We start from the raw sequence: 27,191 nt of genomic DNA, 5'->3' as shown, positions 1-27,191 counted from the left end.
TGAGCATGGGGCCGGCCTCAACACCTCCTCTGACACCTGAGTCAGGTGTCCGGGCCCTCCTGGGCTCTGACACGCCTGGCCCAGGCATCCCTCTGTGTCACCTGCTGGTGTGAGACGAACACGCTGCTTAGCAGTTGTGAGGGTTGGAGCCATTAGGCATCTCTGCTGAAACCGTCAAGCAGCTCCTGCCCCAGAGGATGGATCTCCCTGCCGGGAGCAGTGGGCCATGGTGGCAAAGCGCTGGCTTCACAAGCGGGAAGTCTCTGAGTTCTTTTTCACAGGCCATTGCCTTTCCATCCACGAACTGTCAGCTCCTGGGGCGTCCTTTTCCTTTCCATCTCCAAACTTCCATCTCCCTGATCATCTTCCGGGCGCTGGCCTGGTCCAGGTCCTGCCTGCATTTCTCCTGGACCTCTCCAGCCCCTTCCTCCCAGAGTCCCGGGCGCCAGCCCCGTCAGCCAGTCAGTTGAGGGTCCCCTCAACTCCACACCTTTCTCCACCTTCTAGGTCCCACTGCTCCAGGTTCCAGGGGTGCCTAGTGGAAATCAGAATCAGGCTTAGAAATCAGGGCGCTGCTTGTTAGCTTGTTGCCTGGATAAAATGCTCAACCTCGCCCAAGCTCAATGTCTTTATCTCTAAGATGGAAATGGTGCCTCTCTGCCTGACCCCTCTGAATCTTTTACAATTTTTAACCTGTTGAGAAAATAACTACAGAATCTTCTTGGAAAGTCAGAGCTGCTGTGAAGACCCACGGGATTAGGACTAAGGTGCCAGGTCACTCCTGTTTCCACCGTTTGTTTCCTTCTCGATGCTTCTAACACCTCCCCACGCCCCCACCTCTGCTTCTCCTGTAAACATTTTTGAGGTGGTGGCAGAATGGTGTTTTTAAACCTCCTTTCCTTGTTCTTTCTTAGTTAAGAGGACACCTAATCTGTAAATCATTGGCCATTCCTCCAGAGTGCATTCCTTTCCCAGTGCAAATCTGCACTGGCTTTTCTAAACCAGCCCAGGAATGTCCTCGTTGGCTGAGAGGATTGCAAAGAATGGTTGTAATTGTAGACTTTTACACTGACTGCAAGGCTACGTGGTTCACATCAGAGCAGCTGTGACCTACTAGCCGGACGGGAGCTCTCAGGGCTAGAAGGTTCTCACATAACGTTTCTAGATACCAGTCTTAGATTTTGTGCCTTTGCCTTTGAGAAAGAGATAACCTGTCTGCGTTTCAGATCGCACCAACTCAGACATGCTTGCAGTTGGCTGTACCACTCCCCACCAAGCCTCATCTCAATGTAAATAGAGGAGCCCCTCCCGCTACCACTGGGCTTTCCCAGAACTTCATTCACCAGACGTCTTCAAATGGTGCTCCTTGGTTTGAAGGACATATATCGTCTTAAAATAACAAGCTTCCCTGGCGGGCGGGGATAACTCAGTGGTAGAGCGTATGCTCAGCATGCATGAGGTCCTGGGTTCAATCCCCAGTCCAGCCATCAAATAAAAACAAAAAAGAGAAGGAAAAAAAATAACAAACTCCCCTAGAATTTCTTCAGTCCCACTAGGAAGCCTTCTCCATCCATGAAGTGAAGTGTCACCCAATCCAGTCTCTACATGTGGCATTCCTGTGTCCCCCTCTGACTTCCAGCAGCAGGAGGGAGTAAAAAGAAGCCAGTCTCTGGTTTGAAGGCTAGAGGTTTTTGTCCTGATTCTGGGACCCACTCTCCCAGGGACTTTGGTCCAGACACGGTCTATCTGTTTACTATTCTGCAAACAGGGAACACCCATATTCATTTCACTCATGTTAGGGCTCTTTCTAATCTCATATAGAGGAAGGAATTTTTTAGCTGCAGGAGGCTAAGCAAATGGATTTTACTACTATTGTAAAAAATGCAAATTATATATACTTCATCAGTTACATTATTTCGTATTAATATATTAGTCCTGCATAAGTCTACCCACATGTATGAAGTACATGTTTCTAGAAACCTTGTCTGTTCCACTGGCCATTTATTACAGACAGGAGAGGTGACGGTGATGTCACTGACGGTGCTCACAGGTGTGTGAACGTCACCTTCGCCTCATCCTGACTCAGTTTCCCTAACTTTTGAACAGAAGGCTGTTCTTCCAAATGTGCTGGGAAGCGAAACTTTGGTTGATCTGATTGCAAGCATGGGACCAGGGGCGGTTTCCCGTTCTTTAAGGATGCACAGTAACCTTGGATGGTTTCTGGATCAGCTGATGTGAAACAGCTGTAGATGCCAAGCATGTCCCCTGGTCCTGAGATGGGAGGGTGAACATAGGCTCAGAGCCTCCTCACTCGGGGCAGTGGGGGCGGCTTGGCGGATATTAAGCACATGAGTGTGCTGGGTTGGGGGACTGGTGGAGATCCCGGGGGCTCTTCTGGATGCACGTCCCAGACACAGAGAAGAGAAAGCAGCTGTGACAGAAACCTGAGACACCGAGGCACTGGAAAACAAGTTCAGCTTCAGAGAAGAACCACCTCCGTTACCCAGCCGTGGCGTTCACTGAGTGATGGCGGCCTGGAGATGGAGATGCAGCTCTTAGAACGGAAACTGACAAAATCAAGGCGGAAAGCGTGTGCTGAAAACCCGAGGGGCGTGAAGAACACCAATGTCAATGCAAAAAAAAAAAAAAAAACTAAATAAAAGAGGAAGGTGAACGCTGAATGCATCAGCCAAATTCTCTGGTGAAGGCTGAACACCAGGCAGCAAAGGAGTGAAAAAGAAAAGCCAGGGGGAAAAAAATCAGTTAAGGTGAACAGCTCCGGGATGATTTCTCCCAGCCGCACCCACACTGTGCTAGTTCAGCCAGTCTCCCTTCAGGACCGCGAGCCAGATACAGAAGTGCCTCATCAGGGGGAGCCAGTGCCACCCCCGGGGGCTCCTGAGGGGAGGCTGATCGTCCCGGCTGTGGATCTCGGCTAATGAGATCTCCCTCCCTGAAGACCTGGAGTCCACGGACTGGAATGTCTTCCCTGCGGTGCGATCCTTGAGTTAGTGATATAGAAACCTTGGATGTGAGGCAGCAGGACAGAGAAGGCCACTTGCGTTCACAGTCAGAACTTTCCAAAACCTCTGATCAAATCAGACACCCAAATTCAGATTCCAGCCTCTTACTCAGCACACGTGGATGAGCCAGGCATGGTGCTGAGCAGTGGCCTTTGTACACGTCTTCGTAGAGGATTTCAAGAGGCATGGCCCTCGCCTCAAGGGCTTTCCTGGGGCCAGACGTACGTGCCATGGGGAATATGGAATACAGTCTGTTTATATTTAGCTTCGGCAAGTCTGTGATCCAGCATTACAAATCACAAGAGCATTTTCTTAGGAAAAGATTATTGTAGAAGGTGTTTAAGTCCCCAAGCCAGCCCTCAAAATTTTCTTTGGCCAAAAATCTGTCTGAAATAGAATGGTAACAGCGCTATTGAACCAAATTGCTATGTCTAGGAATATGTCTTAGGTGGGGAACTGCAGGGAAGGGTCCAACTTAGACAGCAGGGGTCATTTGGCCGCCATGTAGGTTGGATGGTCGCAGCGAGGACACACCCTCCCCTGATTTCTCTCTGCAGCAAAGGAGCTGACTTGGCCTCTGCACTGGTCTCTGATGGGCCTCATGCAGGACCCAAGGGGATGATGAGAAGCAGGCCAAGAAAGTCCAGGATTCCCAAGGGTGTGGGGAGTGGGGAACAGGGCAGGGCCTGGCTGGTGCAAGGTCAGCCCAGCCTGGCTCCTGACTGACCCCCTGCCATTTCACTACCTCCTTTCTTTCATTCATAGTTTGGGTGTCTATTAGCTGGCGGACACCGTGCAGGTCCTAAGATGAACGGGACACAGTCCTCATCTTCAGGAATGGAACTTCTGTTAAAATTTAAGCTTCAGATGAAAAATACTTACTGAATTTCCAGTGCCTGGCACAGAGCAGCTAAGTATTTGCTGAATGAATGAAGGAGCTCACAGAGACAAGTCAGTGTGAGACTGTGACTGTGCCCGCCTCCTGTGGGCCCAGGGCCCTCCCTGCTCTGCCCTTGTTCTTTACCATCAAGTCATACCAACCTCGTGCCGACATCATTGAGGGGAGCTGCTGCCTCGGGACCTGCTCTTCTTTCTGCCCAGCATCCCTGTCTTTGTTTTCCTCTTTACACCCCTCTCCCTACCTTACATCTTTCTTTGACTAACTCCTATCAGAAAGTTATTAATGCATTTAATAAATATTAGTTAAGCATCTACTACATGCCAGGAGTTGTGCTAGAAACTGGTGATGGGGAGATGAACAGAAAATCATGGCCTCAAATATGTCCTCACCCTTCTGGGGTGAACAGTCTCTAGGAAAAGACAATAATAGATATACTAGAGGATGATCAAAGGGACTCACTAGCTGTCTGGGGCCAACTTGGACTAGTGCTGTGAAGGAAAAGAACGGGAGTTACTAGCACGTAAGGCCTTCCTTGTCCTGGAGGCCAAGGAATGCGTCTCCGGTGAAGGGATGTTTTAACCTGGGGGAGGTGAAGGTAGAGGAGGGGACAGAAGAGCTTCTGAGGCCAGGAAATGCCAGGAGCAAGGGTCTTGCAGTGAAGGGGATGGGCGTGTTTGAGAACTGAAATGAGCCAAGGTCTCGGTGGGGCTTCACCACCCCTAGGAAGCCTTCTTTCGTCCTTCCCTGAGAATATTGTAGGTTCCTCCTTGGAGCTGCCATGATTCTCTGTTCATAATTCCATCATCACCCTGCATCTCTCACATCATAATAGCGTGTGAGTCTGTTTTCTCGTCCAGACCATGAACTTTAGAAAGGCAATCATCTTGAAGTCCCAATACTTAGTGTAGTGCCTGCTGTGTTGAAGGTGATTGGTAAATGTCAGATCAAGCGATGAATGAATTCATTGAACCAAGCTTTTGATAACAGCAATTATCAGAACAGCAGCGCTCTCAATATTAGACTCCCCGACCAGCACCTAATAAAGCTAGTCCATTTAGCCGGTTAGGCACCAAGACACAACCTTTGACCACCAGCCAAACTGGTGAAGGACAGAGAGCCTTTAATAACATTGGAGGGACCTTCCAGCTCCCCTGGCAGAGTGGGTCCAGGGAGGAGTTAAGGGCTAAGGCAACCAACAACAAAAAAGCATCTCTGGTTACTCTAACACACGGATGAATGTCCAGGCGGCATAACTGCCAAGAGACCACTGGTTTCATATTGCAGTTACATTCTAAAAAAAAAAAATTTAGGGACCCACATAGAGCTACCAACTTTTTGCTTGTTGAATAAGGTCATCAAAAAAAAAATCGATCCTGCTGTATTACCCTGAATTCATTTTTAAAAAAATAAATTAAAGGGGAATCCTTTGAATCCTTTGCATCAACACATTTAGTTCTAGGAAAAATTCACTATCTTGTCTTTGCTGTTATCCTTTTGCTGGGACCCAGTGAAATTTGTTAAAGGAATTTGCAGGGACAGCTGGGAGGGCTTTTCACTACCTTTAAGAGCAGAGGGTGGTCTGACAGGGTGGTCCGGGGAAAAAGCCACCTGTAGGAAGGAAGCCTGGACTTTGAGGGGCCAGCAGGTGGGTAATCTGGGCTTGCAAACTGCCACTAGAAGAAATTTTCTCCAGCAAGATGTCTGTAAGTAATTCAGTGATACAGGAAATACCCATTCGTCAAAGGTCATTACTTGAACTAAGCACTACACTTCTTTAAAAAGCGTATTTTTTATTTGTCTTTGGGAGTAAGTAATCAGGTTCATTTATTTACTTACTTGTCATAGTGGAGGTACTGGGGATTGAACCCAGGACCCCGTCCATGCTAAGCATGCGCTCTACCACTGAGCTATACCCTCCCACCAAGCACTGTGCTTTTGACTTATAAACACAAGGTCATCCTGTATCTGTGGGGTGTTTGTGTGCTCCTTTGGAAATGCACCCTTGCCCTCTTGGACAGTGACTGTTTCTCTCCGAGGTGAACATTCGCCTCTCGGAGGCCAGAGGTGAGGCCAGAGGAGAGGACGAGGGAGATTTTGCCCTGTAATTTAGCTCTAAGAACTCTGGTTCAGTTTCTAAGTCAGGGATGGAAGTCACCAACATGGACCTTAAAACTTTTGCTTCTCAAAGGAGAAAAACATAAATTTCCCTTAAAATCATTTGGGCAAGGTCCCATCACCAACTTTCTCTCTCTGGGGCACCCCGGGCCTTGATTGGAATGGCAAACAGCTAAGTGGGTGAAATCGGCTCTTCTTTGATTAAATTAGGTTGACACGAATGAACAGCTGAGAAGAATAGCCCAGATGCGGATTGTTGAATACGACTACAAGCCTGAATTCGCGTCTGCCATGGGAATCAACGCCGCCCACCAAACAGGTACACACAGCCTTCTTAATTTCGCGTTGTCAGCTCTTAAAGTGCCAATTCCCTCTTCGTCGCTATGGCACCTGACAACATCCTGCCGGTCTAACGTGTCCCCCGGGAATGACATCATCACCAGAACAGAAAAGGTTAGAGGAATGTCTTGTGTCATCTTAACTCAACACCCCCACTCCTGCACCCCCAGGTACTGGTGGAGTATTTTGAACATATTGTTTCTTTTCCCTGGAGTCTCCTCTTGCTCGTGGGATGAGGGTTGAGGGGCCTCGCGGGGCAGCGGGGTGATGGAGACAGAAGGTGGCAGGGTAAGTGGTTCTCAGTCAGAGAAGCCGTAGGCGGTGTTTATGCGCCAGTCTGGAAATGGAAAAAGGACCATTTAGGGTGCAGGATCCTCCTGCAGAAAAAGCAAGAAAGTCAGGCTAATGCCCCAGCCTTACATCTATGTACAGGGAATTTAGGTACCCTTTCCAACACTTGGCTCAGAGTCTCCAGAAAGAGTAGAGAATACGACGCTCCCACTTTGAATCTCATAGTGGTCCTTAGCTCCGAGTCCCTCCTTTGCTTCAAATGCATTGTAGATCAGAGCAAACGCTGAGGAGAGGTGAGCATCTATTTGCAAAGACAACCTGCGTGGCTGTCAGTATTCCATTCCAAGGTGGGCCTGGGAGGATGTGCTCCAGAAAGGTCTTTTCGTGATGAAACCTGTTGGCATGTTTGTGTCTAGGAATGATCGCCCAGGAGGTGCAAGAGATCCTTCCCAGAGCCGTCAGAGAGGTTGGCGACGTCACCTGTGAAAACGGAGAGACGTTGGAGAACTTCCTCATGGTTGATAAGGTAACCCCTGAGTAGATCCCTGCCCCTGGGGCTCCCCCACTCCCAGGCAAACCCCCTTCAGTGGCTTCGCAAAGCGCTGAACATCCAACCAGGAAACAGGACAGAAAAAAGAGTCCGTCCCTGAGCTGTGGAGTAAGTTGGTACTGATTATCCCACACTGGTCACAGGTACCAAAAAGAAGTCTCATAAGGGAGAAAGGAAAACGGAGCATTTGAGTCCAGCAGGTCTTGTTGCTGGAGCAACACCGGCCCTGGGAACGTCCACCCAGCAGGTGCGCGCTTCTAACAGGGACCGCGCATCGTGAGAAATAGTAACAAAGCAAGCTCTGATTAGACTTTGTCCTGAAAAACGGAACTAAAACTTATGAAAGTGTTATTTGTCTCACATGATATCATTTAAGTTATAATGAAAACAATGCACTCCTCATTAGAAGGATTGAAGACTGAAGTGTTGATTTTTTTTTTTTTTTGGAGCAGAGTTTTTCAACAAAACTGTATGTTTGACTTTCACAGCACAGTCTAAAGTGGGTCATTTTGGCAAAGATATTCATGAGCCTTATCGCTTTTTCCCAAGGGCCTGTCTGAATTCTTTGATATTCAAATCACCCTCTTTTGAAGGACTGTCACCATCCCCGCAGAGGAGCCCCTCTGCGATGGTTGAGGGCCTAAGTCTGCCATTTCCCCGCTGGCCGATTACTTTGGTTGTGATTGGAGCGGTTCTCCGAGACCACGTCTGTTAATTCTGTGAGATCCTGTATCTCTTGCAAGGTCTGCAGATTCCCTCTCAGGCCGATTAGCTTTACGATGTGTTATTATATCGGATGCCAGAGGGAAGGCTGACTGACACGGGGATTTTGCAGGAGTCGGGAGAGACGTTTGAGTGGAGACTAATGTCTAATTTGTCGGTTCATGGAGGCAGTGCTTCCCCAACTTCAAAGTGAACACAAATCAGTGGCGGGGAACTGTTCAAATGCAGATTCTGGTTTAGCAACAAAGGAGTGAGACCTGGGACCTTGCGATTTGAACCAGCCTCGAGGTGAAGCCAGTATGGCCAGTCCTGCTGGTCAGCAGGACACCCATCGAGCAGCAAGTAGAGGGGATGTTCTCAGGCCAGGCCCTTCCACATTCTTCTACCTACAAGCTCTTGGGCAACAGATACTCAGACAATGACATCCCGGTGGCCTGCTCAGCCCTGGGCTGCGGGCGCCGAGGGGCACAAGCCAAGTTACTGCCTTCTGCTTCCCGGGACCCCATCTGTGATAGAAGAAATTCTTTGGTGTCTCTCAGGCCTAGGCTCTCACTACCCTTCAGAAGTGTATTATCAGGAATGGATTTTTCTTAATAAAATACTTTATTTTTCATATAATTTACTTAAAACATAAACTCTTTTATATTTACCTAAATATAAAATATACTCAGAGGTATTTGTAAGATAGTCACCCTCACTCCCCTGCATTTTCGTAAACTTCCTGGGGTGAGAGAAGACAGCCGTCAGCCTCAGGGACCGTGTCAGCCTCAGACTTGGGAGCGTGTCGCCAGGCTGCCAAGCGGGGGGCTCCTGGGGTTTCGCCTCTGGCTGCGGCTCTCCCCGAGAGCACTCAGGAAAGAGGTCTTTATGCTTCCTGTGTAGATGACGCCTGCCCAGGGCCTTCTGACTGTCACTGTTCAGCAAAATAGTAAGTTCTCCCTCTGGCCCAGGATTTCCCCATTCCCAGATGAGCTGAACAGAGATAGTCAGGATGCTTCACAACAGGAGTTCGGAGGGTCAGCATCCTCCCACTTCCCCAGGGGGAGATATACCCCAAGTTCATTCCTAGAAAGCCAAGCCCAGAGGGCTGGGGAAGCGGTGGGGGGGGGCATTCCTGTTCCAGGCAGCCAGGTTCGTTCATCACCCAACGAGCAATCCATGCCAAGGGGGCACTGAGTTTATAAATAAGCAAAACGGGTCCAGAGTGGAAAAGGGGCGATTCTCTTAGGAACAGGACCTTGATACAACCCACGGTGACATCACTAAGGCCTCGGTCACTGAGTGAGTCCATAACACCAAGAGTGGATGGACACCTGCACACTCTGCTGCCTGGCTTTCTTCCTTGGCTCACTTCTGAGCATAGACGTGCTTAATCCTCAGCACGGAGGAGTAGCCCTCCTCTGCGTGACAAGTGTTCCCCAGAATGTCCTTTATTCTTTCTCATTAAGAGCGCAGGGAATGTGGCCCCCTGTGGTCCTACGCTCTTTGTTGGTTGTTCCAGAAGAAGGATGCACAGACAGCCTCTTGCTTTCCTGGACTCCTCCCATTTACATGGGCGCCGTGGCGGCCTTGATTGCCACGTCCAGGGCTGTTTGTTTGCAAGACATTTGTTGGGACTCCCTGGGCCTCCTGCCTGTGCGATAGTAACAGGCGGAGATCCAGCTGAGACACAGTCTCTCCCTCTGGGCTCCATGTCTCTTCCCCCAAATGCCTCTATTTTTATAGAGAAATTGTCGCTGAAGCCAAAATGCAGACTGGAACACGGACACGTTGAAATGCTGCCCTCCACGATTGCTGTCTCATTTCTGCATGTACTTTGCAGTTTGATGCCGAAATGGAAAAGAGAATGGCTGGACCTTTACAGGCTGTCCATGCAACCAGGCAAAGCCGGAGATGAGTGATGTTGGCCAAAGCTGGTGTCAATCCACTTCTCTTTCTCTTCTTAACAGGAGTGTTGACCTTGCAAGATAAATCTCTTATCTGGAGCAATTTGCTTCTTCTCCTCAAAGTTTTCATGGTTCACATGGCCCAGTGAAAGCTCAGCGGTGGGAGATGGAGAGAGAGGGCTCGGGGCTGATACTGAGAGCTTGCAAGGGGCCTGAGAATCGGGACCTTAGTCTCCTCCTGTGTGAGACCACCAGGGTTCTGCCTTTTGGCTCATTCATCCATCTGTTTACTCGGAATCTTTAAAAATTTGTTCCTGTGATTATTGGGGAACAGGTGGTTAGCTTTCTTGAGCATTACAATTATTAGGTGTATTTGGTATAAGAAAAATGCACACATTAAATGTAGGAACTACCTTAACAAATTTCACAACTGAGTCTCTATAAAGATGAGGTTTGTCTTTGGAATCGCTCATCCTTGAATAATCCGTGTGCGTGTGTTTAAGACCGCACGTCACAAGCCACCCAGCCACAACTTAGTATGTGGCTGCTTTTTGCTCATTGATTCTAATTTTCCTTCAATCATAATGTGGCAAAAACCTGTCTATCTGAATCATGCAAAGATGAATAACACTCAGCTCCTGTCCTCAAGGTGCTGACGGTCTAAGCGGGGTGATGTGACGGTCCACAAGGAATAAGCTCTAAGCTACGACGGGAGATGTCAAAGGCCATGGGATGCAGGGGTAAAGTGCCCCGGCAGTCCAGAGGAGGGGAGAGGGTGTCTGGGGACTAGGCAGCAGCTCTTGGATGGAAAGCAAGGAGGAGACTGAGAGATGAGGGAAGGGCGAGGGGTGGTGGACCTTGGAGACAGGGGCGTGGCAGAGGGGAGGAGGGCGTCCCTTTTCTCATCCGCAGCCCCAGCTCCTGTAGATCATCTCCCTTCTTTATTCTTTTTCTCCCTCTCTGTTGTAACAACTTCCCAACTAACCTGCTAGCTGCCAGCAGAATCATCTTTAAAAACGAACCTCTGATCCTAGAGCCTCCCTTCCCCAGTTTTGGCTCTTCGCTGGCTTACTATGAGAACCCTCCACAATCTGGATGGAATCTTCTCTTCCCAACTCATTTCCTAACACTCACACGCCCGCCCAACCCCCCAAAACACCTCCCCGATAAACTGAGACCTTCAGAATAGGATGGAGCCGCACCCCCAGCACGTCCTGTTCCTCGCCCCTCCCCCGGCGCCCTGTTTTCTGTTCCTCACGCTCAGAGTTTGTTTCTGCCTGGGAGCTGTTCCGCTGAGCGCTCTCTGCCCTTCACATGATCTCATCACACGGATCTCAGCGCCAAGCCCTTCCCTGACCACCTCCTCTCAAGGGGTCTCCGCAGCGCTCGTTCTCACTTGGCTTGTGAGATTCAGGGCCACTGCGAGGGTGGAGTATGCTCTGCAGTAATTAGAAAAAGGTGCTCCCTCCGGCTGGTGCAGCCACCCCCCCCCCCGCCCCCGGCTGGGCCTCCGCGCCGGGGATGCGCTGCAAACTCGCTCACAGCAGCCTGGAGGCGTCTGTCCCTAACTGAAACCTTCTTATTTGCCTCTTTGTTCTTTGCCAGTTTCCCCGGGGAGCTGTGTGAGAGCAGAAACCATCTCTATTTTTTCAAAATTATGTCTCCGATACTGTACTAGTGGCGTGAACCCCAGGGCTTAGAGTTCTGTAGAAACTCAACATAGGTTGGTTGAATGAATGACTGAATTCTGTGATGCCTGGATCGCTCCCGTCTACACTGCCTTACGCCTCTGGAGAGACATCTTCTAGGGTGTTCCTCGGAGTGTGTTGTCCTTCTGTTCCTAGTCTCCGCCTCCTCCACTGGACTGTGAGCTTCCCGGGGCCAGGGTCAATCCTGTGGTGCTTAGGACAGGACCTGACACCTCATGAGTTCTCCACAAGACTTTTATGTCAACGCCTGGGCTTTTGAACCTCGGTGGAAGGGGGACACGTGGTTCCACCAACATAAGGGAGTCTGCAGGAGAAGTGGTTTCCAGGGGGAAAAGATGAGCTCAATCTTGAGTCTGAGAAGTAAGCTGAACGTTCAGTTGGCAGTGTCTAGAGGTGGCTGGGAGCGCGGGCCAGGAGACAGCAGCTGGGGGTGGAGGGGGAGCTGCAGAAGCAGGGGTGAAGATACTAATTAACAAGGAAAAGGCTATGTGGACCCAGGTCACGGATTAGAAGCCTGTGGAAAAGTCCAGCCTGCAGACTTCTTTTTCCCCCATGGTGTTTGAAAATTTTTCAAATGTGTTGCCTGCTTTTAAAAGTAAGATCTTCACACAAATTTTGGATTTCTGGTTCCCTCGAAATACCAGATGTGGGGACGTGGTGCTGAAGACCTGCCCCCCAACCTCCCCCCCACCCCTGAGAGGGACTCTGGTGCCTTCACACCTGTCTCCTGTCACCTGCCTGGCCCTGCAGGCTTGCCAGCTCACGTGGAATGAGGAGCAGAGCCCGGAAGCAGCGGACCCCTTTCAGCAAGGGCCTTTAGGGGAAGGAGAGGCCCCAAGAAGGCTGAAGGGTTGGGTGAAGGTCGGAGGAGATCGTGGGCAAACACTGGGTCCAAAAGCCATGTGAGCCGAGAGGCCCAGTAGGGAAATGCGGAGGGGCTGGATGAGAGGGGAGGAAAATGAGCCTTCCCCACATCTCTTCTGATCTCGACGATGAGAATATCCACCCATCGGATCTCGCACACTGGCTCGAGAGTGTGAACTTCGGCATCAGATACAAGTTTAAGGATACGTCAGCCCCTTTCTGATCGATGCTAACTTTATCCATGAGGTCTGGGGGGCCAGGTCACAACAGCCTCCTCCCTGGGGGGATAAAGGGGTTTGCTGGCCTTTGTTCACAAAGCTGCTGAGCTCGGGCTGGTCCTGGGGGTTGAACCCAGGCCCTTGTGCATGCTAGGAATGCGCTCTACCACTGAGCTACACCTTCCTCCCACCAGACTTCTCTCTTCTGTCGTTGTCATTGGAACTTTAGTGTGGAGGCACTACGCTCCCCATTTTACTGTTTTTCCTTTATTACATTTTTCTCCTCTGCATCCTCATTTCCTCCTCCGTCCAACCCCCTACAGCAATGGCAGCCACGCTAATGTGTTTCATATACATCCCTGGATGGGCAGGCTTTCTGGACTATTCTTAGGGTTGGTTCTTGCATGTGTTTTAAATTTCTTTGAATTATCTACATCTGCTCACTGTCTGATGTGTGGCGTCCTTGGCCATGTGTCCTTCCATTCTCCTCCAGTGATGGACTCTTCCAACTGTGTTGACCACAGCTCTGCAGGGATGAACATTCTCACCCAGGTCCCCTTGCGCCTCTGTGGGTGGTTTTCTCTGGGACAGACACCAGGCGTGGGGTAGAGGACACACAAAGCTGTAATTCTTTGAGATACCAATCACCGGTCATTTCCAACTCGTAACAACCGCTCCTGAGACTGGCTGCTTCTCTATACCCTCATCCACAAATGGACGTTATCAGACTTTCTAAATTTTTCAACTCCAGTTGGGGTAAAGTGGTATCTTACTGCTTTAATTTACCTTTCTTTGATGAATAATAAGGTCGCACATCTCTTTCTTATATTAACTATTTAGATTTCTCCTTCTGTGAATTGTTTGGCCCAGTTTATCTTTTTCAGGATGAGAATATACCTTTCCACTTGGTGCTACCATCTTATCTTTCCCCTCAGGGCTCTCAAAATTAAGCCAAAATAGACCCAGTCTATACCAATGGCTTAAGATAGTGACAGTTATTTTCCGTTTCAATGGCTTCCCTGCCAGTGCTAATTACAACTTAAAACTGTATTATTTACTTGTGGTTTACCTGTCTTTGGCCACTTTCCCCCTAGAAAACATGCTTTATGAGGGCAGAGAGCCGGTCTCCCTGATCTAAGCGTTTTCTCCCTGCACATAGGACAGTGCTTGGCACATCATAGACGCTTGATAATGAACTATTGATTCTGTTCATTAATTGAATATGGAGCTGCAGGCATCTGATGCTAAGTGGGCCCTGGGGAGTCACAAGACACTGCCCTCAAAAGGAGCTCATTGGTCACCCGGGGAAGCCAAGAAATCGGAGAATGACAACGAACTGTGCCATGTGCTAGTTCAGCTGGAAACTTGTCTCAGTCAGAGGACCCAAGCCCTTCCACAGTAAATTACTCTTAAACAGAAATACATATGGGAGGGAACCGTCTCCTCCAGGGGCCAGTTGGAAGTTCTGCTGAATTCTAAGCTTCCACACCATCTCAGCTGCGTGCTTTTCTGGTTTGAGGATTCTTTTTTTTTTTTTTTTCTTTTAAATCTATGTCAAGGCCTGGTGAGCTGTCCACAAAGTAAACTCTTGGACAAAGATCTAAAGCTGAATTTATCCAAAGCCTAAACAATTGCCAGGCACACCCACTGGCTACAAGACAGTATTTCTCCCTTTGATAATCATTGTCATAGTAGTCAATTACAGGCTGCTTTATTCCCATGGGTTTATTATAAAAACATCGGTCCATGCAACATGGGATGCCACGGGCATCTGTGACTCTCGCTGGGAAAGAAAGAAGAGCCTGTTTTAACTTCTCAGTGTTTCCAGACGGAGGACAAGCTGTTGTTCCCAAAGAGAAGAGAGATCAAGCCTGCTGCCTGGCTGCCTCCCAGGGCTGGGGCTCGTTTATCGTCACTCCCGTGAGGGACCCAGGACCTTGCAAACTGCATTCTGCAGAGTCAGCGTGTTTCCTCGGGGGGCCACTGAAAGGATGTTCATCTGTTTCCTGAGCCAGTCCTCTCCCCGAACAGGAAGGCTATAACCAGAGCGGAAGCCACGTGGCTGGTTCCCAGTGAGCCCCTAGCCCATTGCACTAAGGGTGTTAAACCATGAGTGTTTCTTTGCTTAATTCACCTGAGTTTCCATGGGCACTTCCTAACATGGAAAAAAAAAATTGGGAACGTAGACTTGTTTTTTGAGAGAACTCTTGGGTAAAAGAATAAACTGCAAGTTCAGTTTCACTGGAGAGCAGGGCTACGACATCTCCATGCCTCATGGGGTGAATCACCACCCTAAGGATATTCACTCATTTTTTTCATCAGATGTGTCCTGAGTGACTGCCCTGTGCCGGAGAGTCCACTGTGGACAGGAGGCAGCCCTGCCTCCAGGGGTTTACAACTCTGATAAATATGACACCAAGTGAAGGGAAGGTGGGAGGAGAGGGAAGACAGCTGGTTTAGGCGGAGGGAGCAGCCTATGCTGGTTCCAGAGACTAGGGAATGTGTGATATGTTCAGAGAATGGCCAAAGGTCCAGTGCGCTTACAGCGCAGGGTGTGAGGGGAGCTGTGGTGAAACGAGGCTTAAACAAGAGGCAGACTCTACGCTGGGTAATGTCTCTGGTTTCACTAGCCCCTCCCCTGGTTTTCCTGGCACACGTACTTGCCAAGTTGCCCTGCGTGTCCTTTCAGAAAATATGGATACAAATGAACTTATTTACAAACCAGAAATAGACTGGCAGACAGAGAAAACAGACTATAGTTACCAAAGGGGAAAGGGAGGGATAAATTAGGAGTTTGAGATTAACAGATACACACTACTGTATATAAAATAGATAAACAACAAGGACCTACTGTTCAGCACAGGGAACTACAGTCAATATCGTGTAATAACCTAGAGTGGAAAAGAATCTGAAAAAGAGTATGTGTGTGTGTGTGTGTGTGTGTGTGTGTATAATTGAATCACTTTGCTGTACACCTGAAACTAACACAACGTTGTAAATCAACTACACTTGAGTTAAGAAAAAGAAAGAAAGAAATGCTCCTGCTGTCCGTATATACCCTGACCCCAATGCAAGCCTTTTCAACAGTGGGTGAAAGATTTTTTTGTGATGTGAAGCAGTTGCCACCGCCCCCGGCCCCAGCCTAACGAGCAGTTATGGGTAGCACACTGGTTCCAACATTTTTAGATCAAGATTGTAAAGTTACATTTCAGCTGAGGTAGTGGGTCCCATTTAAGATGGTTAATAGTAACTGGGACAGAATGGGCACAGCTCAGTGTTAGAGTGGATGCTTAGCATGCACAAAGTCCTGGGTTCAATCCCCAGTACCTCCATTAAAAAAAAAAAAAAGAAAGAAAAGAAAAGAAATAAAGGATAAATACACTTTAAAAAATAAAATAAAATGGTTAATCATAACTGGACAGAGCTGAGTAATCAAATTAGGTTCAATTACAAAATAATTCTTAATGAACAGGGGCATCAGATGGGGAAGCTTTTCAAAATTACCCAGCCTTGTGCCCTTCTCTGTCCTAATGAACACGGACCTCTACATGCAACTTGGATATTTAGAAAAAATTCCTCAGGCATCTCGGTGCACATTTGTGGTTAAAATGAACTCATAAAGCCCTTACCATTTGCATAGAAAAGGACATTTTCAGAAAATTCTAGGTTGTGGTTTTGAACATACTGGTACTCACTTCACCATGATGATAGAGGACAGAAGTCAGAAGTATTTTAATAAGAGTCAATCCCCATAAAATGTCCTAGAAATTTATTTTTCTTGTAATTTTCCATTGGATCCATAAAGTCAGGGTCATGATTACAATCAAGAAGGTGGCAGTAAATTCCCCGTCCACCTTTATTTATTTCCTCTTAAATAGGAAAACACATGAATTATCCTCCTGCCTGGTGGATCCACCTGGCAGATGCATGGCACTGGCAAATCTGAGTTGGAGAAATCAGAGCTGGCTTTTCCTCATTACTGACAAGTCACCGGACAATCACAGCCATCGCTCATATCTCATGAGGCAGCATTGAAGTCCTATGGGAGACGTGGCAGGAGGAACTTACTGTCGTGGCTTAGAAGGGACTTTAACATCACTCTCTATGGTCTGCTTTGGTTTGAGCTAAATCACAAATTAATGTATCAAGCAAAGGTCAAAAAGAGGAGGGAGAAGAATTTAAAAAAGCCAGTTGCCAAGCAAAATAAAAAAGATGCTTAGGTATGGTAGTGCCACTGATGATGGAGAGAAGTAGGTAGGTTCAGGAGATTAGGATGTTGAACTGACGGCCCGGGGTGATGGACTGCCTGTGGGGACAGGAGTCAGAGATGGTGGCTGGGAATCTGGGTCGGACTGCTGAGTGGACATCAACTGGCCATGTGACCCACTGGAAATATTACAGATGTAACTATACTATAAGATTTTCTCCTAAACACAGTAAATCATCATATGACATTGACTACGGTTTAGAATCATAGAATGTTTTTCTTATCTTCATGATTTCTGTCTTATTTTTATTAACAAGTTTAGAAGGGAAGGAAAATCTATACCAGAATTAGAAGACTTAGGAGTGCTTTTGTCAGAAGATATTTTTGCTTTTTGTTTTATTTCCTTTTAACATTTAAATAAAACATTTCAAACATATACAAAAACAGAGGGAATAACAATGAAACACATGCATACACTTCACTCAGATTCCACAGTTACCAACTCATGTCCAAACTTATAAATTATCCTCGTTCACAGCTGAATTTTTCTTGTTAGCGTTGCTGAGATAGAGTTGACATACAGCGTTATGTAAGTTTAAGGTGGTCAACATGATGATTTGATACACATATATATTGTGAAATGATTATTACAATAGGCTTGACACACTATCACCTCATATATTTACATTTTGTGTGTGTGTGTGTGTGTGTGGTGAGGACATTTTAGATTTACTCTCTTACTGACTTTCAAGTATATAATATAGTCTTGTTAACTGTAGTCATCATGCTGCAGTTAGGTTCCCAGAACTTACTCATCTTAAAACAGAGTTCTCATCTTTTGAGCAACATTTCCTCATTCCCCCACCATCTCGGCCTCTGGCAACCACCAATCTAGTCTGTTTCTATGAGTTCAGCTTTTACAGTTTCCATGTATAAGTGATATCATATAATTCTTGTCTTTCTGTCTCACTTTTCTCACTTAGCATCATGCCCTTGAGGGCATCCATGTTGTCACAAATGGCAGAATTTCCTTCTTTATTATGGCTAATAATGTTCCTTTATATATATATGTATATGTTCTATGTGCATTTGTGTGTACCGTTAACAGATTATTGTAGCTATAGTTATTTTTAATACTTTTGTCCTTTAACCTTTATTCTAGAGTTAAGTGATCTCCACACCATCCTATTACAGCATTAGCGCATCCTTACACTGACTATAGACTTACCGTTGCCAGTGTGTTTTACACCAGTGTGCATATGCCTTTAAACTGCATGAACTAAGCCTCAAATCTGTAATGTTCAGCTTTTGAGTCCTTTCCGAGTGACTGCTTTACAGTGTTTGAAACCCGTAAAGCTTCGTTTTGCATGATGAGAATCGCAAAGTGACACAGCCCTGACTTTGATCTCCAACCACAGAACAGTCTTTCTCTTTGGGCCTCAGGCTCATCACTTTACAACAGTGGACCAGCCTCTGTGAACCCCAAAGAGTGCCATGGCCTTCTGGACTTGTGAACAGAGAGAGGAAAGGAGGCGTGGTCACGGGATGGCGGTGGCTGATGAGAGCTCTCCAGGGGTCTTGTTATGGCTAAGAGACAGGCACGCACGTCCCGGTGACAGCTGAAGTGTGTGGGTGGAGGAGGGACAGCTGGCGCACTCTTGTTTTGGTTGGTCTCCTCTTTCTTGCTCTTTCTGATGTGTCAGCAACTTTTTCTGAATAGAAGGAATTAAGTGTCGTTGTTGTTTTAAATTTTGTTCAAGCTAAAATATAAATTGCATCTAATAGCTCCTGGGATGTTAAGACAGAAATTAACACCTCAAGAGTTGTCCTCGTATTTATAGATGAAGAAACTGAAGCTCAGAGCAGTTCTTATATTTCACCTGGGGTCTCACATCTGCGAGGGGGCAGAACTCAGAGAAAAGCCCAGGTCTTCATTCTTCCCTCCTTCACCCGAGCAATTTGATGCACATTTTACCAGGCAGAACAGGAGTCACTCCTTGTGAGGATTTAGTGATATACACACAAATCAACATCCAGAAGCCTGTTCGGACTTTCCTTTTACAAGCTTTAAATATAGCATAATGGCCGTTGAAAATAAATCTCTGGATTCCAAACTTGACAGCGTCCTTCAGCTCTGTTCTCTCTCTTGGATTACAAGGACATATTTCCATTTTATAGCAAATTGAACCCAAGTAGTTTTACTACACAGTCCAGCAAGACCGCTTTAAGTTTCAAGCCTCCAGATTTATCTTGAATGAACTTGAGGTTATGTGTGTGCGCGCGCACGCGCTTGTGTGTGTGTGTATAAAGCCATTTTCAATGGTGTGTTCCAACCGTCTTTGAATGGGCTGTGGACAGTTCCCTGGTGGTCTCAAACTATAAATTTATGTGCTCTGTACCATTTTCATTTTTAGGACCAGATCTTTATGGAAAATGTAGGTGCAGTGAAGCAGCTGTGCAAACTAACCAACAACCTTGAAGAAAGAATAGAAGAGTTAGAAATATGGAACAGAAAGCTGGCCCAGCTGAAGCGGCTCAGTAGTTGGAAGTCCTCCGCCAGCGAAGCAAGCTCAATCAGGTACCCCAGGCTCGCCCCTGGGACAAAGGAGAGAGTGCAGTCTTTCTGTAACTACATCAATCTGAATGGTCTGTTCTGCCAAGCAGCGACCATTACTTTCTGATAATTAAGTCCCTGGTCTTATTTTAGAACATTTTGGAACACGGTTGCTTTACGTGATAATTTTCTTATGTTTTTCTGTTGCTGCTTTGAAAAAGGAAACAAAGCAAAATGCATCTGTGTAAGGGCAGTTATTATAGGAAGTGTTACATTTTAACAAAAGGGTAGCCTTGCCTTTAAAGACGACAGGTGGCCATTTCTAAATTTAGTAAACCGTATTTGGTCTTCAGGGGGATAAAAACCTTACTCTGTCTTTTTTTTTTTTATTACTTAAGGAGGTAAATGCACATTTTCTGGAGTATAATCTTGAGAAAAGGGGAAATGTAACATTTAGTGCAATTATTTATACTGACTAAGGTTCTTTTCCACAAAAAGAACTCTCACTTGCCTTGATTTTTTTTCTTTTTCAAATTACCACCGTATTACAAAAAAAGTCATACTGCTGTGTTAGTGACAGCTTGGGCCTTTTTCATATAACCCCTGCAGAGGCATTTGGATAATAATTAAATTTTTTCCTTCTCTCTTTTCTTAAAGCAAATTTAGCAGAGCTCTTAGCTCATCTTCTCCAAGAAGGACCATTCCCAAAAAACCCAGCAAGGTAAATAGGCTTCAATTTATAATAAAGAGAGATGATATTTTCTGTTTTTAAAAGTCTTTAGGAAAATTGATCAAGCATTTTTTTCTTCATCTATTAGTTGATGGGTTCCCCAGTTGCATCCTTATGCATTTCAGGCATTTAAATATTATCCCTTTAATAGATACTAACTGGCTTTTCAAAGAGAACTTTAGAGATACAGAACACGTTCATTTCAGAAATATTGTTCTGCCAGTTTTTGCTTACCTGGTCCCCATCTGGTGAAATCCGTTAACTGTCATATGCATGTGACCCTCGGCTGCAAGATCTGTATGGACCCCTTGACTCGACTTAGTCCCTTATCTTTGGCTTCAGAAGATCCCAAAGGGATCTGAGTTAATCCTCAGATCTCTCCTTCCTCTTTGATCTTTCCTGCTATATATGCAAATGGAGAATAGGTATTGACTTGCTTGCAAAGGGTAAGATGTGACAGCCTTATTAATGAATAGAGAATTTCATCAAGTCGGACAACATTTACAGTAAAAAGTGAAGGCTAATCATTAATTAACTTAAAGGGTACCCTCTCCATTGCAGACAAGTGTCAGTGCGGGAGAAGCTGCAATGCTCTCCCCGCCACAATTCATAGACGGCAGGCTGCTCCCTCTGACCCACTAGTTCTCCGAAGGGGGCCCTTCCCAGAGGAAGAGCCTTATGACCTTAATCTACATCCTGTTCAGGGTTGACCTGATGTTGGGGCCACTGTCCCAGTTTACTCTCTCCCCCTCATGCTGTGCATCACTGAACTAGTCTAAGAGGATGCAGAAAGGGTTTAACGTTCTACTAAAACCTGCTAAAATGTTACACTGCGGGCAAGCTTCTTGGTATACCAATAAACATAGATACGTGGATAAAATATGTATGTAGATGTGTTCTTAAGCAAGTTTACTCAATTGAATTGGGAAGCGGATAATAACAGTATCTACCCTACAAAGATTGCTGATAGGAGTGGATGAGCTAAAGCCCTTAGCACAACACCCAGGACATACAGGCTGCTCAGTAAACACGAAACACCAAAAATTGGGGTGGAGGGTACAGCTCAGTGGTAGAGCGCATGCTTGGTGCACACAAGGTGTACATGGTTTCAGTCCCTCGTGCCTCTCTTAAGGGGGAAAAAGGAGAACAAAACATCAAAAATAATGTGTCAGGAAGATGCTCTTTGTACTAGTAAGTTTGCAGTGGGAGGGAGGGCACTGCATCCATATCCGTGGAGGCCCTGATTGGTACATTTTGGTTCATGTGCAAACTCAGTAGCCCATCTTGCACCCAAAGAATCTCTTTATTTTGCAGTTCTCTCAGAATATTAACTAGAATGTACATGAGAATGGGCCCTGTCTACCTTCCTCAGTCTGTGTCTGGAGGGTGTGTCACGTAGTAGGTACTCAAGAAATACTTGTCAAATAAATGTAGGAATGGAGAGCCCAGGCTGAAACCATTACCTGAAGGCTCACAGTCTACATCAAAAACATGAAGAGGTTTACTGTCTGGGGTGCGTGATTCTGGTGGGGCGTTGGGGCATGGACACAGAGTCAGGGACTCACACAGACCTTAAAGAGCTCCCGTTCAGCTCAGAGATCTCTCGCAGTCACTGTCTTAGGCCCGTGGGAGTCAGAAGTGGCCTCTTCTAAGGAATTTTTAGGTAGCCAGGGAAGATCAGAAGAAAACACAAAGAACAAAGAACAGTGGTACCCGGATGCGATGGATGTGGCAGGAGCTCCTGGTGCTGCGGGGGTACCGTGGGGGCCGGGTCTTCAGGGAGGCGTAAAGCTTTGGCTCGCTGGTGACAGCAGCCGCAGGAGAGGTTTCAGGTGCAGAGACACAGGCCAAGGGCGGGGAGCTGGCACTGGCTTCATCGAAGGACTAGGTGGGAGTTTGTTAGGGAGGAGAGTGGAAGATAAGGCTGAACGCAGAGGTGAGGCTCAGTGTCTGGATCACTGGGTTAGAGTTCATTTGGTACGGCCATGAAGACCTTTCGAATAATGACAGTAACTTCTCAGTTGTGCAGCGTCTCTCTTCCTTACAGACAGAAGAAGGGAGGCAGCATAGCATTGGGGTTAAGAGCACAGATTCTGGAGCCAAATGATTTTGGGTTCAAATCCTGGCTCGGTGACTCACTAGCTGTGTGCTCTTGAGGGAGGTCCACCGAATAACTCTGAAAGGTAGGCAGGTATTGTTTTATCCTGCCTATTTTGTTGACAAGGAAATGAGGGTCAATGACATTTAGATGACATGACTCCAAGTCTGACCACAGGTCTTAGGTCATTGTCCTATACGAGGGCAAAGGGTTTTGAGCAAAAGCACGGGGATTTAAAATAATCTGGCCGCTCGGGGGAGTAGGCTGGAGGGGGGAGCTCTTATCCTGAGATTAATACTATTTAATTCTAATCGGTTCAGCAAATTTCATTGAGTTTCTTCTTTGTACAGCGCGCTATTAGGGCAACCTCAGAACAGTTGCAGCGAGATGCGGAAGTGGGAGAAACCACCCACTCCTTGGTATTCAGAGTGGCTTCCATTTGCACTTACGGATGACTCAGTTATAATAGCTCTGAAGGGTTGGGTACTTGTTGAAAAGGGTATGGTTAATACGCCCACCCCCCACTATTACACTGAAGGACATTTCTGTAGGCAGATAAACAGCCCAAGACATTTGAAGACCAATTTAAACGATTTCATAACTACCACCATCCTCCAATTCCCTTCCGACCCCGTACTCCCAGGAGGGAGCAAACATAACACTCTATCGCATCGGTAGGAAAACTCATGTTTAGGGAGCACTGTATTTAAAGTGGGCAGAAAACCGCTCCTGTCTCTGCAGCCGGCTCCCTCACCCGTTGCACGGCTGTGTCTATGCTGTCGTTCTTGGCTCATTCCTCATAGGCAAGTTTTTACGGCAGTGGGTACCAGTCCTAAAGGCTCGTCTCAGCCACTTCCTAGAGAGTGTAACTGGATTGTTTTCACATCCCCTATAGTGTTGCGCATAATAGTGTTTAATGAGCATTTGTTGAATGGGTATAAACATAAACAAGACACAAGCCCTAACTGTCCTCCAAAAAAAAAAAGTGTCAGAATGGGATTACAATGTGTATGATTTAAGGAGTATTTAATAGCATTTCCTGCCATAATTTTCTAAGGCTTGTCCTGATGCCTGAAATGTTTCCATTGGCATTTGGAACACCATGTCTTGAAGACCTTTTGCTTCTCGAGAGTATCCTGCAGGACGTCAGGGAGAAGGGAGCATAGGCTGGTCAAGGGAAGGCGGGAACTTGGGGTAAGCTTTGAAAGAACTTCGTTTTCAGAGAGGCAGACGGTAGGGTGAAGGCAGCAGCAAAGATCCCCCAGGGCTGGGTCTTCAAGCGTCCTTCTCAAAGTGGGCGTCACTGATTTATCATTTCTCATTGCTGAATCTTTTTATAGGTTTATTTTTCAGGAAAAAACCAGTCATGTCCCAACTGGGTTTTCCAGACCTTGGTTATAACGCTCATTGCTGTGATGGCCTTTTGGTAAGAAAAACATCAGTGCTGTGCTATGTCGAGCTCTTTTTCCCTTCCCATCTTCCTTTTCTCACACGTGAACCGGGGACTGACTTTCTATTTACTTTGAAGACAAGGAGCCCTTTAAACCAGGCATTGACCTTTGATTTTGCTCAGTGACGAGGGAGCCGTTCATTTACTAGAAAAGAAGCATGGACTTTTTGCTCTTAGATACGAGACGAAGGGTGATCTTTTTTTCTAATCAACTAATGTCTTTCACCAGCTCACTGTGCCCTTCGTGTGTGCTTGTGTGTGCCTGTGAGGGTGTGTGTATCTTTTTCAGTCTTGCAAATAACTTTGATCTTAAATTCTGTGTTCTCCTTCCTGTCCGCTTGTGGGGAAGGAGTGAGTAAGCAGTTAGGTACGATCCACTTTCCCCTGGACATGCATATTTATTAGGATTCTTCTGGATTTTATACCAAAAGGGACCAGGAGATTACCCCAGGACATGCAACAAGGTGAAGTCGTAGGCAAATGTACTAGGCAGTTAAAGCAAACAGTACAGTAAGGACATCACCTGCTGTCCATCACCAGGCCTCCTCTGCAGGGAGGGGTCCGTCCCTTACGGGGATGGGGAGACTTTCTCAGGCCTCTGGCCGCTGGTCTTCAGGCTCGTGCTGCAGCTGTGACGGCAGCTCATCCTCTGAGCCCTGGTCATCCTTCCTGTGTCCTCCATGCCTTCTTGCTTTCAGTCTGACGACCCAATGGTGAAAGGGGCATTTATCTGTCCCTCCAGAAATTCTTTGTTAGTGTAGGAAGGGACTTGCTTCTGGGCCGTGGCTCAGGGGAGACAGTTATCCTTGGAGGCACAGTAAGGGGCGGTTCCAAGGATGCTTCCAGCTCCTTGATCTAAAGCAGCTTCTTCACTATAGGAGACAGTGTGAGCCTCTCTGCACCCTGCTCCTCCCTCAGCATTTTAACTTTTCTCTTGCTACTGCGCACTGTGGGAGGCACCCCGGGTAGGTGACACCACTACACAGATTTCCCATTAGAAGCCCGTGTACTTTTCTCACTTTCCTAGGTGAGCATGCCTTGGGCTGGGATTCCCAACTCAGGAGAACGTGAGCTTCTGCTTTTGCAGACATGCTTAGCCTTCTCTGAAGACTCAGATTCCCATGAAAACCTGATGGAAAGCTTATCAGAAGTCTGATTTTGACATAAAAAGATTTCTTTTTAAATGTGCTTATTAGATGTTGTGAATTCCAGTGTTGTTGACGTCTAAGACCAGAAATGGGAGGTGTTAGGCCTATTACCTTCTTTCTGGGCTGTGGTGTACCTGAGAAGGGTCAAAACCCCAAAGAAGGAAGCAGATGTCCATTTCATTCTATGATCTTGGAGGTTGCCCAGGCCATGCATTGAAGCACATGGCAGAGACAAACCAGAAAGAGTATTTAAGTATTAGTAATAGGGAGATAGAGAGGGGGGCACGTGGGAGAACAGAGTAAGGGAGACTGGACCACAGCAAGCGGTTGCCAGGGCGACGCAACAGATCGTGTCTGACGGCATCTTTGGGGCTCGGCCCCACTCATCCCGGGCAGGGATGTGCCCACTGGGCAGTGACCAGCTCCTACTGAGAACGCTCTGGGAATTCTTTCTTTGTGAGTGGAATTCGAACGTGTGGCACATTTCTTTGTGTATATTTCATGATGGTAATTCCACTACCTTTGATGCGGAAGGAGCCACATAATGAGGAACCACGTCTAGGGAACCAGGTGTGATGTTGAGCCGGCAAGAGGTCAAGCTATATCCTCCCAGGTCTGCCCCAGCACACAGCGGGGTTGTAGAAAGAGCTCTAAAGACACCCCACAAAGAGAACGCTGAGTGTCTGGATGTATGAGCATTACTGGGACTAGCTTCCCAAAGCTCAGAACCTGTCCGGAAGGCTTCCATTTGCATCTGTAAGTTCTGATAACTGGGGGAAAAGATATACTCATTATTTTGAAGTCATGTAGTGTGGAAGTGGATGCTTTACTGCCCTTTTCCTCCCTCTGTCCGATTTGGTGCGGTGTGCTCTGGGAAGACAGGCAGCAGGAAGACGTCAGAAGCGGCCCAGTGGGGTTGGTCCCACCTCTGACTAAACCCGGGCGGCCTTTCATCTCCCAGCGCGGGCGCCCTCGGCCGGGGCGGGGGATGTGAACTTGGCTCTGACTTTTTCCTGCAAGGAGCAGAGGGCTGCCTCCAGAGACTCACACACTTCCTCCTGTGATCTTCCACTCATGACAGCTGCTTCTGAGACGGCTTGCAGGCACTGGGGGCTGCTCTGTGGAAAAATCCATCAGCTCCAAATACGCCTGGAGCCTCTGAGCTCCAGGAAGACTGGGACTTTCTCTCCCCAGGCAGAGAGCAGAGTGTGCTGGTTTCCACGGTGCTCCTGTCGCCAGGGCCACCCCCCGCCCCCAATCTCTGTGGCCTGGGAGAGGACATCTCTGTCTGGCTGGCTGTGTGAGTTCTAACTAGAGTCCAGTCTGTCACCTAACACGCTCTTTTGTTATTTTTCGAACAGTGCCTTGACGATCGTCTCCCTTTACATACTTAGCTTAAAAGATCAAGACCGATGTACCCCGGGTCTCCCTTCCAGGTGAGAACTCCTTCCTGTTTTCCTTTGGGGAGAGGAATTCTTGATGTCCTCCTTCATTAATGACTTCCTCCTCCTCCTCCTTCTCCAGCAACGTGACAAGCTCTCAGGAGCCGGAGCTGCCACCCACAGCCTCCCCCTCGGGTAAGGCCTTCACATTCTCACCCTCCAGCCAGCCCGGGTTTCCTGCGAACCGTCAAGAGAAGAACCAGCCTTTCGGGTCCACCTTGTCACGCCCCTCCCCTCTGCCCAATGCTTTGCAGCACCGAATGCATCTGTTGCAACCTCACAACCCTCCTTCCAAGTACCAGAAATCACTTTCTGTGAGATCCTGCCGTGTCTGGAGACTTACTGCTGCCCGATCTGGGGAACAGGAAGACTCCTCTCCAGTCCTGTGCAAAGACAGTCGGAGGAGAAGCAGCCCCACCAGAGGCTGCGGGCAGGTAAAGAACCTTCAATGAGAAACAGCTAGTGCTTGGAACCCGAGGTTTTCTCCCCTTGTCAGCATCCACTTGGGTAGTCTGTTCAGGCTTCCACTCTCCTCTGTGTGGGGCGGCAGGATCTTTAAAAACACAGATACCCACAATTGCAATCATTTATAATATTGAGTTCCCCACACAGGGCTGAAGTTTTGGTTGATTCAAGTGAAAGGGTCTCATTTTGCTTGTTGCCAATCAAGACAGTAAGAGTAACACAGTGAAGTAATTATGTGTGGATGGGTAGGTGTTTTGGCTCACTTAGAACTTAAAAAATGATGTAGCATCTGGGCTCTCTGCCCAAACCAACTAGGGCAAAATGTAAAAGGCTCTGGGGACTCTCATGAGTTTAGGGCAAGCTTGAAGTCAGTGAAAAACACGAAGTTGGCATTCCGCTTTCAGAATACCTTCTTCTTCCTCTTCTTAGGAACGCTCACGCACGCATGCGCACGCGCACACACACGCACACACACACA

The 27,191-nt window shown here is 47.3% G+C and overlaps 1 protein-coding gene across 1 annotated transcript in view; it reads left to right on the top strand.

Annotated features, from left to right (window-relative positions):
- MYRFL (myelin regulatory factor like) overlaps window positions 1–27,191 on the top strand; it is a 106,268-nt gene that overhangs the window by 65,689 nt on the left and 13,388 nt on the right. Inside the window, exons 12-19 of the mRNA XM_072973403.1 lie at window positions 6,250–6,358; window positions 7,086–7,195; window positions 19,241–19,404; window positions 20,038–20,101; window positions 23,549–23,634; window positions 26,201–26,242; window positions 26,331–26,383; window positions 26,503–26,682. Of these exons, the coding sequence (XP_072829504.1) occupies window positions 6,250–6,358; window positions 7,086–7,195; window positions 19,241–19,404; window positions 20,038–20,101; window positions 23,549–23,634; window positions 26,201–26,242; window positions 26,331–26,383; window positions 26,503–26,682 (808 nt within the window). The remainder of the gene's footprint in view (window positions 1–6,249; window positions 6,359–7,085; window positions 7,196–19,240; window positions 19,405–20,037; window positions 20,102–23,548; window positions 23,635–26,200; window positions 26,243–26,330; window positions 26,384–26,502; window positions 26,683–27,191) is intronic.

Source organism: Vicugna pacos, chromosome 12, assembly GCF_048564905.1.
Source record: "Vicugna pacos chromosome 12, VicPac4, whole genome shotgun sequence".
Taxonomy (NCBI): domain Eukaryota; kingdom Metazoa; phylum Chordata; class Mammalia; order Artiodactyla; family Camelidae; genus Vicugna; species Vicugna pacos.
This window is presented reverse-complemented; position numbering and strand designations above follow the sequence as displayed.